The sequence below is a fragment of the Caretta caretta genome, chromosome 20, assembly GCF_965140235.1.
Source record: "Caretta caretta isolate rCarCar2 chromosome 20, rCarCar1.hap1, whole genome shotgun sequence".
Taxonomy (NCBI): Eukaryota; Metazoa; Chordata; order Testudines; family Cheloniidae; genus Caretta; species Caretta caretta.
This window is the reverse complement of record NC_134225.1, coordinates 2,283,766-2,298,016: the sequence shown is the minus strand read 5'-3', so window position 1 is coordinate 2,298,016 and position 14,251 is coordinate 2,283,766. Positions and strand designations below refer to the sequence as shown.

At 46.8% G+C, this 14,251-nt stretch overlaps 1 protein-coding gene across 11 annotated transcripts in view; it reads right to left on the bottom strand.

Annotated features, from left to right (window-relative positions):
- The window catches only part of IKZF4 (IKAROS family zinc finger 4), a 50,737-nt gene extending 38,805 nt beyond the window's left edge, over nt 1–11,932 (bottom strand). For 2 of the 11 annotated variants that reach the window (XM_048831730.2, XM_075121837.1), the window contains exons 1-4: nt 11,674–11,745; nt 9,698–9,852; nt 7,969–8,088; nt 7,148–7,245 (exon numbers count right to left, since the gene is read on the bottom strand). In XM_048831730.2, coding sequence (XP_048687687.2) covers nt 7,148–7,165 — 18 coding nt within the window. In that variant the 5' untranslated portion in view covers nt 7,166–7,245; nt 7,969–8,088; nt 9,698–9,852; nt 11,674–11,745. Of the gene's footprint in view, nt 1–236; nt 300–7,147; nt 7,246–7,968; nt 8,089–9,697; nt 9,853–11,673 lie in introns of those variants that run through there. The other 9 variants (XM_075121835.1, XM_075121838.1, XM_048831735.2 and 6 more) reach the window with 7 other exon arrangements.
- Between the last annotated feature and the right edge of the window lie 2,319 nt (nt 11,933–14,251).

Below are 14,251 nucleotides of genomic sequence, written 5' to 3'. Positions count from 1 at the left end.
AACGGATGAAATGAACACCCTCACATTTTAATGGCATGAAAACAATTAACCGACAAAAGCAACGCAACAGATCGCAAGGAGTGATGAAAACTTCCAGCTTCAGTGAATCCACTAATCAAGGCAAAAGCAACAGCTTGGGCTTTTCAACTCAGAAGCAAACTTGCCAGCACCAGCTTCAGAGTGTTATGCATTTATTTTTCCCTCCACTAAGGGTGCAAAGAAAACAAGATACTCACAGGGTCGATGGTGCTAAAACGTACTCGCTTCATCCTCTCCTTCAAGGAGACGGATCTTGTCTAGATTGAGAATCTTTCAGTGACCTTTAGGGTTAGCATGCCTCCGCTTATTATGCTGAAAGAGCTGGGGAAATACGTTATAATTGCGTGAGTTTAGGGCCCCCATTCTGCACAGGGGGTGGAGAGCTAAGAAGATATTGCAAGATGTATACTTAGCTTCCAATCATTTACAGAGTTGGACGTGACCTTAAAATGGCCCTATTAATGCTGAAAGATCCCAAATTGCAGCCAAAATCCATCTTTTCTCTCCTGCCTGTAACCTCTGAATTTCTCTGCCCCCTCTTCAGCTGTTATTGAACTTTGTTTTGGGACATAGCTGGTATAAGAAATACAATATCAAATAAAGTTGTAATGCAAAAAGAGGCAGGAGGGCCATGTTTTAAAAAAGCAACAGAATAGCCGGTAACATACACTGGATAAAATACTCTGATTTTTCAGTCAAGCCCATGTAGGGTCTGTACCTGATGGAATATGTTTGAGAACTTATGTATTTTCCTTCACAGGCAAGAGGGAAGACATTAACACTTAACACTTTTTGTTCATGAAAAAGGAAACATACAAATCAAAACACCTTCAAGCCAAACTGTGTTCATCAAATAGAAAGCTGCATTTTTTGTGGTTGAAGACATTTCTCCTCTCCTGTTATAAACATTCCCTAGACAAAGCCCTCTTCAAATAAGGACATTTTAAAATTTAATTTTTATGTTACCATTAATCCAAACTGCATGGCAGAAGTGAGATTTCAAGCTGCTTTTAAATCCGTGTAGCTAATAACTGTCCAATACGGTTTCTGAATTAAGAACGTAAGAATGGCCAGACTGGTTCAGACCAATGGCCCATCTAGCCCAGTGTCCTGTCTTCTGACAGCGGCTACTGCCAGATGTGTTAGAGGGAATGAACAGAACAGGCCAATTTATTGAGTGATCCATCTCCTGTTGTTCAGTCCCAGCTTCTGGCAGTCAGAGGTATAGGGAGACCCAGACCATGGGTTGCATCCCCGACTATCTTGGGAAATAGCCGCTGATGGACCTACCCTCCATGAACTTATCTAATTCTTTTTTGAACCCAGTCACACTTCTGGCCTTCACAACAACCCCTGGCAAGGAGTTCCACAGGTTGACTCTGCGTTGTGTGAAGAAGTGCTTCCTTATATTTGTTTTAAACTTGCTACTTATTAATTTCAGCAGGTGACCTGTGGTTTTTATGTTAGGTGTGTGGGGTAAATAACACTTCCTTAGTCACTTTTACCACACCATGCTTTTACAGACCTCTCATTTCCCACCTTACTAGTCTCTTTCCAACCTGAACAGTCCCAGTCTTATTAATATCTCCTCAGACAAAAGCTGTTCCAGACCCTTAATCACTTTTGTTGTCCTTCTCTGTACTTTTTCCAATTCTAATATGCCTTTTGAGATGGAGCGGCCAGCACTGCAGGCAGTATTCAAGCTGTGGGCATCCCATGGATTTATATAGTGGCATTATGATGTTTTCTGTCTCATTATCTATCCTGTTCCTATGGTGACCAGACGTCCCGATAAAATTGGGACTGTCCCGATTTTTAGGTCTTTGTCCAGCGTCCCAAGCGATGTCCCGATATTTTGGCTTTGGCCGTGGGGCCGTGGCGTGTTTTTTTTTTTTGCGCTTCCCCCATGTGTCCCAATATTTTCTCCGTTTCATCTGGTCACCCTACCTGTTCCTAACATTGTTAGCTTTTTGAAATGCCACTGCACACTGATCAGATGTTTTCAGAGCACTATCCATGACTCCAACCTCTCTTTCTTGAGTGGTAACAGCTAATTAAGACACCATTATTTTTTATGTATAGTTGAGATTATGTTTTCCAATGTGCATTATTTTCCATTTATCAACGTTGAATTTCATCTGCCATTTTCTTGCCTAATTACAGAGTTTTGTGAGATCCCTTTGTAACTCTTTGTAGTCAGCTTTAGACTTAACTATCTTGAGTAGTTTTGTACCATCTGCAAACTTTGCCACCTCACTGTTCACCCACTGTTCCAAATCATTTATGAATATGTTGACCAGCACTGGTTCTAGTACAGATCTTTGGGGAACCCCACTATTTACCTCTCTATGCTGTGAATACCGATAATTTATTCCTATCCTTTGTTTTCTAGCTTTTAACCAGTTACTGATCCATGAGAGGACCTTCCCTCTTATCCCACGACTGCTCACTTTGTTTAAGAGCCTTTGGTGAGGAACCTTGGCAAAGGCTTTCTGAAAGTCCAAGTATACTACATCCACTCAGTTACCATGTTTGTTGACCCCCTACAAGAATTCTAATAGATTGGTGAGGCAACATTTCCCTTCACAAAAGCCATGCTGACTCTTCCTCAACAAATGGGCTTACTGGTGTGTAATTGTCAAGATTGCCTCTGGAGCCTTTTTTAAAGATTGGTGTTATATTAGCCGTCTTCCAATCCTCTGGTACAAAGGCCAATTTAAGCTATAAATTACATACCAGAGTTAGTAGTTCTGTAATTTCATATCCGAGTTCCTTCAGAACTCTTGGGTGAATCCCGTTTGCTCCTGGTGACCTATTACTGTTTATCAGTTTGTTCCAAAACCTCCTCTACTGACACCTCAATCTGGGACAGGTCCTCAGATTTGTCATTCTAAAAATAATGGCTCGGATGTGAGGATCTCCCTCACAACCTCCACAGTGAAGACTGATGCAAAGAATTCATTTAGTTTCTCCACAATGGCCTTGTCTTCCTTGAGTGCTCCTTTAGCACCTCGATCGTCCAGCGACCCCACTGATTGTTTGGAAGGCTTCCTGCTTCCGACATACTTAAAAAAAATAAATATTAGTTTTTGTGTCTTTTGCTAGCTGCTCTTCAAATTCCTTTTTGGTCTCCCTAATTATACTTTTACACTTGATTTGCCAGAGTTTATGCTCCTGTTCTAATTTTACTTTCCTTTTGTAATAGGAATTTGGTTTATTTTCTCCATCACCAAAAATGTTTTATATTAAGAATCAGCCATAAAAACGGAAAGCTAAGCAATTAAGAAGAGGAAGATTTGTTGGTTTATTTTTCAGCCAGACTTATTCCAAACATTGTTTTTCTAAGCATCTATTTAACTCCAACATCTGATGCACTCTTGGGACAAAAACTGTGTGTGAAAGATTCAAACTGGTACTTCAACTGAGTGCTGAGAAAGTTCCCACAACAATTTTCTAGTCCTGCAGGAACCTTCCATCAAAAACAAGACAGACAAGACTTGATATTGCTGACAGTTAAAAAACCAAACAAAAACCTTACATTTTATCATCACAAGGAAGCAATAAGTAAATAAAATACAAAAAAAAAGACAAACTTTTTATTCCTTTGCGGGTCAGCTTTATATTATTAAACTTTCTTCAGGAACTTGGTTTCATAAGGAAGCATTGTCAGAACTTTGAAATACATCCTTGCTGCCTTCCTACAACATAAGACATCAGAGAGATGGCATAGTCTAGCAGTCCGAGCATCAGGTTTGGCAATCAAGAACTTCAGAATTCCACCCCCAACCACCACTGACACAGGCAAGTAAATTTCATCTCCTGTGTTTCAGTTTCCCCATCTGTAAAATACAGGTGAAGATCCTTGTAACATCAGTTGTGAGTATTAGCTAATGTTTGTACAGCCCTTTGAGATCTAAAGCCAAAGGCCAGGAATTGAGATAACAATGATCAGTAGACAAGCAAGTGCTTAATAAGCGACATCACTTCAAAGATTTGCAGAACCTCTCTCTGCTTGGACTTTTCTATGTTGGTTTTACCAATTAGAAGAATGCTTTGAAAACTGAAGACAATTTATTTTACTAGGGTGACGGGATATAATTGAAATAGTTTCAGTCCTGACCCGAAGCTAATCAGGAACAGACAGAGACATTCCCAATCCTGAAAACATGCCAAGAGCAAACACTGCAACGTAGGCTACCTTTCTCCTTCCCACATAGGGCTGTCCAGGAAGAACACAGGGAGGCCTCACAAGCTGACTGCAGTGTCAGTTCAACAAGTGAATCATTCAAACAAGGGAAAGCAAATGTCTAAAAGCAAACTCTTCAGAACATCTTCATTCTTCTAATGACTTGGTCAGCCATGGAGTCATTGACAGAGGATAAACTTACCCAAGAGGTTTGTGCACATTGGCAGCTCCAACCAAAGTACTAATGGTGGGAGTGCTAATGTATACAGAGTCCAGAAGAGGACTATGTGCTGAGGCAGCATGGCCTAGGAGGACAGAGCACTGAACCCTATTCCCAGCTCCACCACTGGGCAAATCACCTTAACTCCGTGCCTCAGTTTCCCCATCCTACAGATAATGATACTGACCTCCTTGGTAAAGCACTTCGAGACTTATGGATGAGAAGCCCCTACACAAGCGCGGGTAGTAGTAGAATTTATACAAGCATCACACCACCAGTTGAACTGCAACTGTGGGACATGTGAAGAAATAGATCTAGGGCAGACGCAGCCATAATTAGCTTCTCTGCTAGGGTAAGAATTAATAAGAGCCATAAACGCCCCTGTATTTTCTTTTTCCAACCCATTGTTTCCATCACCAGCAGTTTATTTTCCAGCATGAGGACTTTTTTCCACCTTTGCTACAGGCAGACGCTCATCGGATGAACCATTTTTTTTTTTTTTATTTTTGGGTCACTGGAAGCATTTCAAAAAACAAGCTCAGCGCAAAGGATTTAAAAAAACTGTTTGTTTTTAATCAAACTGCCAATGATTTAAATGCCAAGGAAGCGGCTTTCCCAGCTCCGAGTATGTACTCACACGCTGCCGCGGCTAGCTGCAATTATCTGCTAGAGCAGAACTGGAGAACACCCTTCGCAGCCGAGTGGTTTGGACAAATTAGCAAGTAAATAGACAAAATCAAAACAGAGCGCTAGCCCATCGGGATGTTGTCTTTGTCCCTTAAATAATGAAAACTCAACTGCAATGGATAAAATTAATGCTTTGTAATAGCTTAGTAAACAGCCTGCAGTATAACTGGAAAAATGAATTCAATGTAATACTAGACCAAAAGGCAGCGTCTACCTGTGCATTGTTTCTGAATTGGGAAGGGACCACTGATGCTCTTGGGCGCTTATTATGAAGCGTGCTGTCTAATGAGGTGTTACTGGGCAAATTTAATGCAATAATAAGGTGTTAAGCTGCAGCCTTTTTAAGTTATTGCTTTAAGAATGGGAGAAAGAAATGTGATCTAGAAATAAATCTAACTCATCCACTTGACAGAAGATTACTACATCAGAACGGCCATTCTGGGTCAGACCAATGGTCCATCTAGCCCAGTCTCTTGTCTTCCAACAGTGGCCACTGCCAGAAGCTTCAGAGGGAATGAAGAGAACAGGTCAATTTCAAGTGATCCACCCCCTCCTTTATCCAGTCCCAGTTTCTAGCAGCAGTGGTTTAAGGATATCTGGAGGATGCGGATGTGTCCCTGGCCATCTTGGCTTATAGCCATTGATGGACCTTCCTCCAGGAACTTACCTAATTGTTTTTTTGGACCCACTTATACTTTTGGCCCTCACAACACCCTCTGGCAACGAGTTCCACAGTTTGGTTGTGCGCTGTGTGAAGCGGAACTTTATTTTGTTTGTTTTAAACCTGCTGCCTATTAATTTAATCTGGTGACCCCTAATTCTTGTGTGATGTGAAGGGGTAAATAACACTTCCCTATTCACTTTTTCTGTGCCATTCATGATTTTATAGATCTCTATCATATCCCCCCCCCTTTAGTCATCCCTTTTCTAAGAAAAACAGTCCCCGTCTTTTTAATCTTTCCTCAGATGGAAGCTGTCCTATACCCTTAATCATTTTCAATGCCCTTCTCTGCACCTTTTCCAATTCTAATGTATCTTGCAGATGAAGTGACCAGAACTGCACACAGTATTCTAGGTGTGGCCATACCATGGATTTATAATAGTGACATCACGATATTTTCTGTCTTATTATCTATCCCGTTCCTAGTGGTTCCTAACGTCAGGAGCTCTTTTGACTACGGCTGCACATTAAACAGATGTTTTTAGGGAACTACCAACAATACACTCCCAAAAGAGATCTTAGAGGCAACAGCTAGTTCTGACTACATCATTTTGTACGTATAGTTGGAATTATTTTTTCCCCCCAACGTGCATTTGCATTTATCAGCATTGAATTTCCTCGGCCAGTCACCCAGTTTAGTGAGATCCCTTTGTCGTAGGGACTTATCCTAATAAACAGATCCCCTTTACTGCGCTGGTCAACTCATCACCACCTTTTTCTTACACTTCGCAGCATCCTAAGCTATAAGGATAAGTTGGATATTTTCCCCTCTAAGAACATCAGTGGACAAGCACACTTAACACCAAGCAGCTCTTAAAAAATCTCCCATGTTAGAGTCCCCTAGTCTAAAGGCTGCGTAAATATGAGCAAAATTCTGTCCCTTCTATGAAGATAATGCTTGAAAAATCAGAGTGGGGGGGTGTGTGTGCGCGCAAGTGATACGATAAACTACTTTAGAGACCTAAATCCATTTCCTTTGGACAACACCCAAAATTAGGTCCGACCTAGTGGCTTTATATAAAATATGACCTGTTACAAGAACTCTATTTGACTGAAGCAAATGTGCTTTATTTTTTTTAGGATAATATTATTGGAAAGAGTCTCTCAGAGATGTAACTTTCTAATAATGCTAATAGGAGGCCTATGTGTACGTTTCCCACGTAGCAATATACTTTTTATTTATTGATAGAGGCATAACAAAATAGCAAGTTCAACTACTGCTCCTAAACACAGATTAAAAAACTTGTAAAGCAAAGTTTGAATTCAAAGCATAACAAGGAGGACCGCCTCTTACCGTGGTTTTGAACAGCATCTAGGTCCTTGCTGAGTTCTCGGGACACTACCACAATTTGAATCAACAACCACCATAATCATGGGCTGCTCTGCTCAAAACTATAAGAGGTACATGAAATGCAAGAAGCTTCTTTTATTTCTAAGGGAATGAAGGAAAACACGACCTCCTCGGCATTTGCCTAGACGGATTCACAGACAAATGGAAAGTCAGTCCCACTCCCACCCACCACCCTAGAGTGACAGCGATCTGTACAAATAAAGGCGTACTGCACTTTTGAACACCAATATTTTGAGATCCAACATGAGGCAGTACAGAAACACAAAGTACTTGACTAACATTAACTGTACCAATGCCAGACACACACAAGCTTTCAACTGAATTGATCCACTGCAAACAGAATAAATAATCCTCACACGCTCTCTCACCCCTGCATTGGCACTTTCTACCTCTTCCCCCTCTGGTGACCTCACATAACCCCATCTCCATCTCACAGGATGGGAGACCAAAACCGAATATCTGTGGTCCTATAATTCCGTTACCAGAGTACAAACTGCTGCTGTATAAATTTCCCAAAGGAATTAAGGCTTTTGGGGAATCAAGTTAACTACTAGGCCAAGCTGCCTCCCACTCTAAACAGCGACCTTTCACTAGGTCTCCAAGCTCAGCCTTTGCAAGCTGGGGGACATGACTCACTGAGGTCTCTGAGGTTTCATGGAGTCCCTGAAAGTGAAAGTTAAGACGAAGCCCAAAATCATTATCCCATCTGCACTGGGTCTCTCACTACATGCACAAGACAAGTTCTAAGTGAGGACAATACTTACCCTTCTCCTCCCGATACCTCTGCAGCCTTGATCAACAACTCAGCAATAACCGTGCCCTGGTCTTCACCAAGCAAGAAGGGGAGCGATCATACCACGCGCTAAATAACATGAGGTGAAATCCTAGGGAAGACAAGGCATGCTCATTTTCACATTCTAGTTTCCTAGCGTGTACCTCAACCTGCTAACACACATGACAACTACAGACTGCCTTGTCTTTAGTGGTAAGAACACACCTTGAATCCTAGTCTGAAAACACTCCAAAGCTTTGCCTAGATAATGTTGCACTTGGCACTTCTGTACGCCAAACGTACTGTTTCAGAGGAGCAGACGTAGGGCATGAGGAATAGACTGCTTCCTCCAGTAACACAGCACCACTTATCTGAGGACCTTGAGACACTTTACAAATATTATGATTAAAGCGTTACATTTTCTTAACCTTCCTCAAGATATTCCCCCACCTTACTAATAGGGAAACTGAGGCATGGAGACATTATCTGACTTGCCAAAAAGCACACATTGAGTCAGTGGCAGAGCTAGAAACATAGCAAGGGACTCCTGCCCTGTGCTTTGGTCACAGGACCAGCCCTCCCTCTGGGGGCAGCTGAACCACAGATAAGAAATATCATTGCTTCTAGCACACAGGTTCCAGGACAGCCCACTTCTAAGCCTGGTCAGCTCACTCGAGAGTTCAAAAGCCCCACAACCAGACAGAGGAGTACACAGAAGAGGCAGCTACGTTTATCCTCAAGCTGCCAACAACAGCTTGTGGTCCAAGAACGTCTCGCTGCAAAGCTGCTGCTGCTGCCTCTTCATGCGCCTTACCCCTGCCACACTAGGAAATTTGGATCCTTCTTCCTTAAGCCTCCATGGCCCCTACCTATGCTGAGGTACTGCATGTGGATAGAAAAGAATTAATACATCCCTCCCCTGCGATTGCTGGAGAACCCAAGCCTAGCCTCTGTGGAAATGCACACGGACTGCATGGACAACCAGGGCTGATAAGGGGCAATTGTACTGGGACCCTGAGCTCAGGGCTGCCCCCCAAAACATCTGTCACCTCTGCATAAATAAAGTGAAATGGGAGTGGGTGGGGCCCTACTGAATGTGTCATACCGGGCCCGCAACTTTCTGAAAGGCACCTGTGGACAATGCCTTGTCCCAGCGAGGAACGCTTTTGTGGAGGGTTTGTGTGTGCTGTAGTGAGGCAATACTCCTCATGTAGGGAGGACGCTTAGATTTTGCTTGGATCTAAGTCGTCTTCAGTCATGAGGCAAACAACATACATCATTGGTCGGGTGCCATTCAGCAGGTGACACTCTGCACAAATCCTCCTCCGGAGGTACCGAACATCAGGTGATAAAGAAAGGATGGTCCACTGGCTAGGCCTGAACAGCGCCTAGCACAACGGAGCCTGGTCCATGACTAGGACTCCTATGCATGATGGTAATACAAATAAAGTAATCACAGGTGCTAGCGTGGGACACCTGTGTTCAGTTCCCTGCTCCACCATTGACTCCTTGAATGACCTTGGTCAAGTCACTTAGGCTCTTTGTGGCTCAGCTCCCCATCTGTAAAATGAGGATAGCAGCCCTTCCCCCCCTCAGGGGGGTTTGAGGTGGGTAAAGACATTCAAGATTATGAGTAAATCTTCCAAATACCCCAACAAATGGAACTGTTAGTGCAGAGATAAAGCTGAGCAAGGAAATCATCATCTAAGCCAGACACCAACCTGACAGTTTCACGCTTCTCAGACGAAAAGTGCTAAGTATTATCCAACAGCAGCCTTAACCTTAACTCCGCCATCTTGTGCGTGTGCATTACAAGACAGTATTCCATTTCACCATCACACCGGCTGTACGTAATACAATGTGCACACAGCTGCATCTGCTGGGCTAGGAAAAGGGTAAGTTACTTTGCCCAACCAAAAAAATAATTCCTCCAAGAACGTAAGATGATCAGACAAATCAACCTACAAGACACTGGACTGAAGCAGGGAAGCAAAGAAATTTTATGGAAATCCAACAAGATTCACTGTCCCTGAAGGACTAGAAATAAGCAACTTTCGTTGCATTTCTAAAAACGTGAAACCCTTCACTCTTCCCACACACCCACAGGGTGCCTGGTATCACCATGCGCCAACGAAACAGTCAAGTTAAGTTTATTTTTTCTTCTAGAGGAATATCATTTCAAACTGCAGGACCATTTGAGAGCTGGGAGTGGCCAGCGTAAAGGGAGAAGGGTAACAAGGCTGGAAGTGGGGGTGGGGGAAACGGAGAGCATTTCTTTCCTCTTTTCTAAAAGTAACTACAAGTAAAACCCTAGGAGGCAACGATTTATTGTGGATTCTTTAGTCTGATCCCTGTAGAGGGTAGGGTGTAACCCCCGCCCCTCCCCAGTTCCCTAAAGCTACCAAGCTTGCAAGGCAGTATATGGAGAGGAACAGAGAAGGGAAAGTAGACGGACCCAGGTATGTCCCCGGTCTATCCCCTCTTACACCAGTGCTCCCCCCTTTAAAACATGAAGAAAAGGGGCTTCAAAAGGGAAGTCTGGGTCTCCTGTGCAACAGAGAAACACTCCCCAATTCTTCCCCCTCCCCAGTCCCAATAGTTCCCCTATCAGCCCTCCACCCTCAGCCAGCTGCACCCCATTACCCTACCTGCCTCCTCTCAGCCATCCCCTCCCACCCAGAGTGATGCCTCTGTACCCACCTCACCTCCCCCCACCCACCCCAGATGCCTCCCTTAGCTCCCCTCCACTCCTGGACAGCTGCCCCTGCCCCCAACCCTTCTGCCAACCCCCTCCCCACAGCCTACCCCCCACCCCTTCCCAATGACCCTCTCCATGGCCTACCCCTCCTCTATCCCCGCCGCACAGCCCAGCCCCCCTCCCCACGGCCCAGCCCCTCCCACTGTATCCCCTCCCCACAGCCTACCCCCCACCCCTTCCCAATGACCCTCTCCATGGCCTACCCCTCCTCCTCTATCCCCACCCCACAGCCCAGCCCCCCTCCCCACTGTATCCCCTCCCCACAGCCTACCCCCCACCCCTTCCCAATGACCCTCTCCATGGCCTACCCCTCCTCTATCCCCGCCGCACAGCCCAGCCCCCCTCCCCACGGCCCAGCCCCTCCCACTGTATCCCCTCCCCACGGCCCACCCCCCACCCCTTCCCAATGACCCTCTCCATGGCCTACCCCTCCTCCTCTATCCCCGCCCCACAGCCCAGCCCCCCTCCCCACTGTATCCCCTCCCCACAGCCTACCCCCCACCCCTTCCCAATGACCCTCTCCATGGCCTACCCCTCCTCTATCCCCGCCCCACAGCCCAGCCCCCCTCCCCACAGCCTACCCCCCACCCCTTCCCAATGACCCTCTCCATGGCCTACCCCTCCTCCTCTATCCCCGCCCCACAGCCCAGCCCCCCTCCCCACGGCCCAGCCCCTCCCACTGTATCCCCTCCCCACGGCCCACCCCCTCCCCTTCCCAATGACCCTCCCCACGGCCCAGCCCCTCCTCCTCTATGCCCTCCCCACCCATCACCTCTCCATAGCCACAGCCCACCCCCCTCTACCCCTCCCCCTCCCCTCCTCAGACCCGCCAACCCCCCTCCCCGCTGACCCCCCCCCCACCGCTGCACAGCCACCCCCGCCCTTTCCCACTGCCCCTCCTCCAGGCCCCCCAGCCAGGCTGCCCCGCCCCCTTCTCACCTGAGGGGGGGCTGCGGGGAGGGGCCCCCCGGCCCGGCCGCTGCGGGGTGGGGACTGGGGGGCTCAGCGGCTCCGCAGCGGCGGCTCCATCGGCGGCGGCTTCACCTGAGGAGGGACCGGGCCCCCCTCCCCGCCCCGAGCCACTTCCGGTCCCACTGCCAGGAGACAGGCGGGGGCAACCGCGCGCCGAGCGCATCGAGCTGGCAGGGAGCAACCGAAAGCATCGTTCGGGGGGGGGGCGTTGGCAGCAGCCGAGCGCCGAATGAATCGAGCGAGCAGGGAGCCACTGGGCACCGAGCCCTCGGGAGCCAGGGAAGCAGGCGAGTGCCGAGAGCATCGAGCCAGGGAGAAGCCCCGGGCAGCGGCGAAGCGCGTCGATAGCCAGGTTGCCGCAGGAGCAGCCGAGAGCATCGATTGGGGGAGCAGGCCGGCGTCGAGAGCATCGATGGGCAGGGCTGGCCCCGCGGGCTACAGCTGGCGGCAGGGCGGGGTGGAGGGCATGGGAGATAATCGATTAATAATGATCGATCAGCGGTATTGGCAACGATCGATAATCGATCCTGAATTAACTCCCCCTCAACGGAGTGTCATTATTTATTTGGATTAGCAAATGATTTTCCAAAGCGACGGCTGATCATATCCATCGATAATCGATAATCGTCTGATTAATGATCGATAATCAGCTGATAATCACTCCACCCTAACCCTCGGGTAAATAACAGGACAACGGCTTGGCAGTAAGTCACAATTCATCAATAACGTGTTAAACACAATTCAGCCACATAAATAACTGGCCAATAATCGATCACCAGAAACCTAGCTCGTCCATTAGAGTCCAGTGCGAACAGTTATAAAATCAGCAGAACCTGCTGAAGACGTAACATTCGTGACTCATTAGTGCAGAACTGTTTCCCAATTGATTCATTTGCCTAAAGGCATTACCCACCAATGACCAGCAAACTAACTGATGATTAAGCTCATTCCTTACGAATGAACGTGCGGTGTGTGTGTGTCCCTGCCTATCAACCCCCAGCCTCTCATGGCCTCCCAGCGCCACCATGCGCTTCCTCTCCTTCCCACCTGTTTCTGGGAGTAGTTGCTGGCTGCCTGCCTTTCCAGTGCAGGACCCAAAACAGCTGCAGGACTTGCCGCTCCAGCAACCAGCTCTGCTTTTACACACAGCTCACTGCAGGATGGGGACCAGAGTCGGTTTCATTGTGGTCCTGGCCCTTTTAAAGAGCAAAACTGCCTGACGTCAACGGGAGCTGTCGACACTGGGCACCTCTGAAATCAGGTCTCAAGTTGGGTTCCCAAAATCACTGGCCATTTTGAACGTTTGGCTGCAAAATCCCATCCTGAAGGTAGGGTTATTACTGACCTGCGCTTAGCAGAATTAATTTCATTACAGAAATTAAAGACAAGAAATATGGATGATGGGCCAGATTCGCTCCTGCCACGAGCAGGTGCAATTTCAGGCTTCATTTGGGAGCTACACCTGCTTACGCTGCATAGACCGTCAGGGCTTTTGTTGTGTGTTTGTACAGCACCTCACACGGCGGGGCCATGACTGGGGCTCTGACTGCACTACAAGTTATACGTAATGATCATCATCAGAACTCTTACCAAAGCTCAAACGGCGACTCTCCCTGGGCCGCTTCCTCTCGCTGCTTCTCCCCCTCTTCAGGCTCTGTCTGGTCAGTCCAAGTCTGAAGTTCCCTTTGAAGCCTGAGGCATTGTCTGAAGGATGCAATCAATTCCCTGCATACGCTAATTCTGATCTCTTTGGAGTTGGGAATTTTTGACCAAATTAGCTAATTCAATTGTTTTATCCAATATGCAAATGGCGCAGAGCCTCAGAGCTGACTCAGAGTCAAATGACCTTTTGCTCCCAGAACTTCCCTTTGATCCAGACATGAGCCACTTCAAACCTTTGCTGGCTCGCTGCATGAAATCTGATGTTTTGCTAAATGTGCCATAAAGTGAGGGGCCTCTCTGTTGGCTACATCATGTTATTTCACGGCCCCTGCTATTTACACAGTGATCGCTGCTTTCTTGGTGAATGATGCTGTGTCAGTTACCCCAGGAGTCAGGTTTGATTCCTAGGTAGCCGGGCTTATCTGCATTTCTCCCTAAGCAACCTGGGGCCCTTCATCACTTGAAGTGCGTTGGTGACTCGGTAGGTGGCAGTCTTCCCTTGGAGCCAGCACTGAGGGCTGGATCCTCAGGCATTTAGGCACCTAATTCCCATTGAAATCCAATGGGGGCAGATGGTCAGCGCTGGCTGATGTCAATGGGAGTTAGGCACTTTGAGGATCTGGGTCCAAATCAATGCACCAGAGATGGATGACAAAGACCCCATGACACAGTCTGTATCCACCTCAGTGCCCTGGCCCTGATCATTATAGTCTGTTTCCTTTTGTCATTTCAATTGGGTACAATGTTCCTCTTCATTTCCCCACCTGGAATCACTGCTGCCTTGTCACGTGCTGTTCTACAGCTGCCATGTTCCACCCCAGAGGTGGCTGCATTTCCATGGCAGGTAGAGAGGCTGGAAAGTGTTAGAGAAGTAAGGTAACAT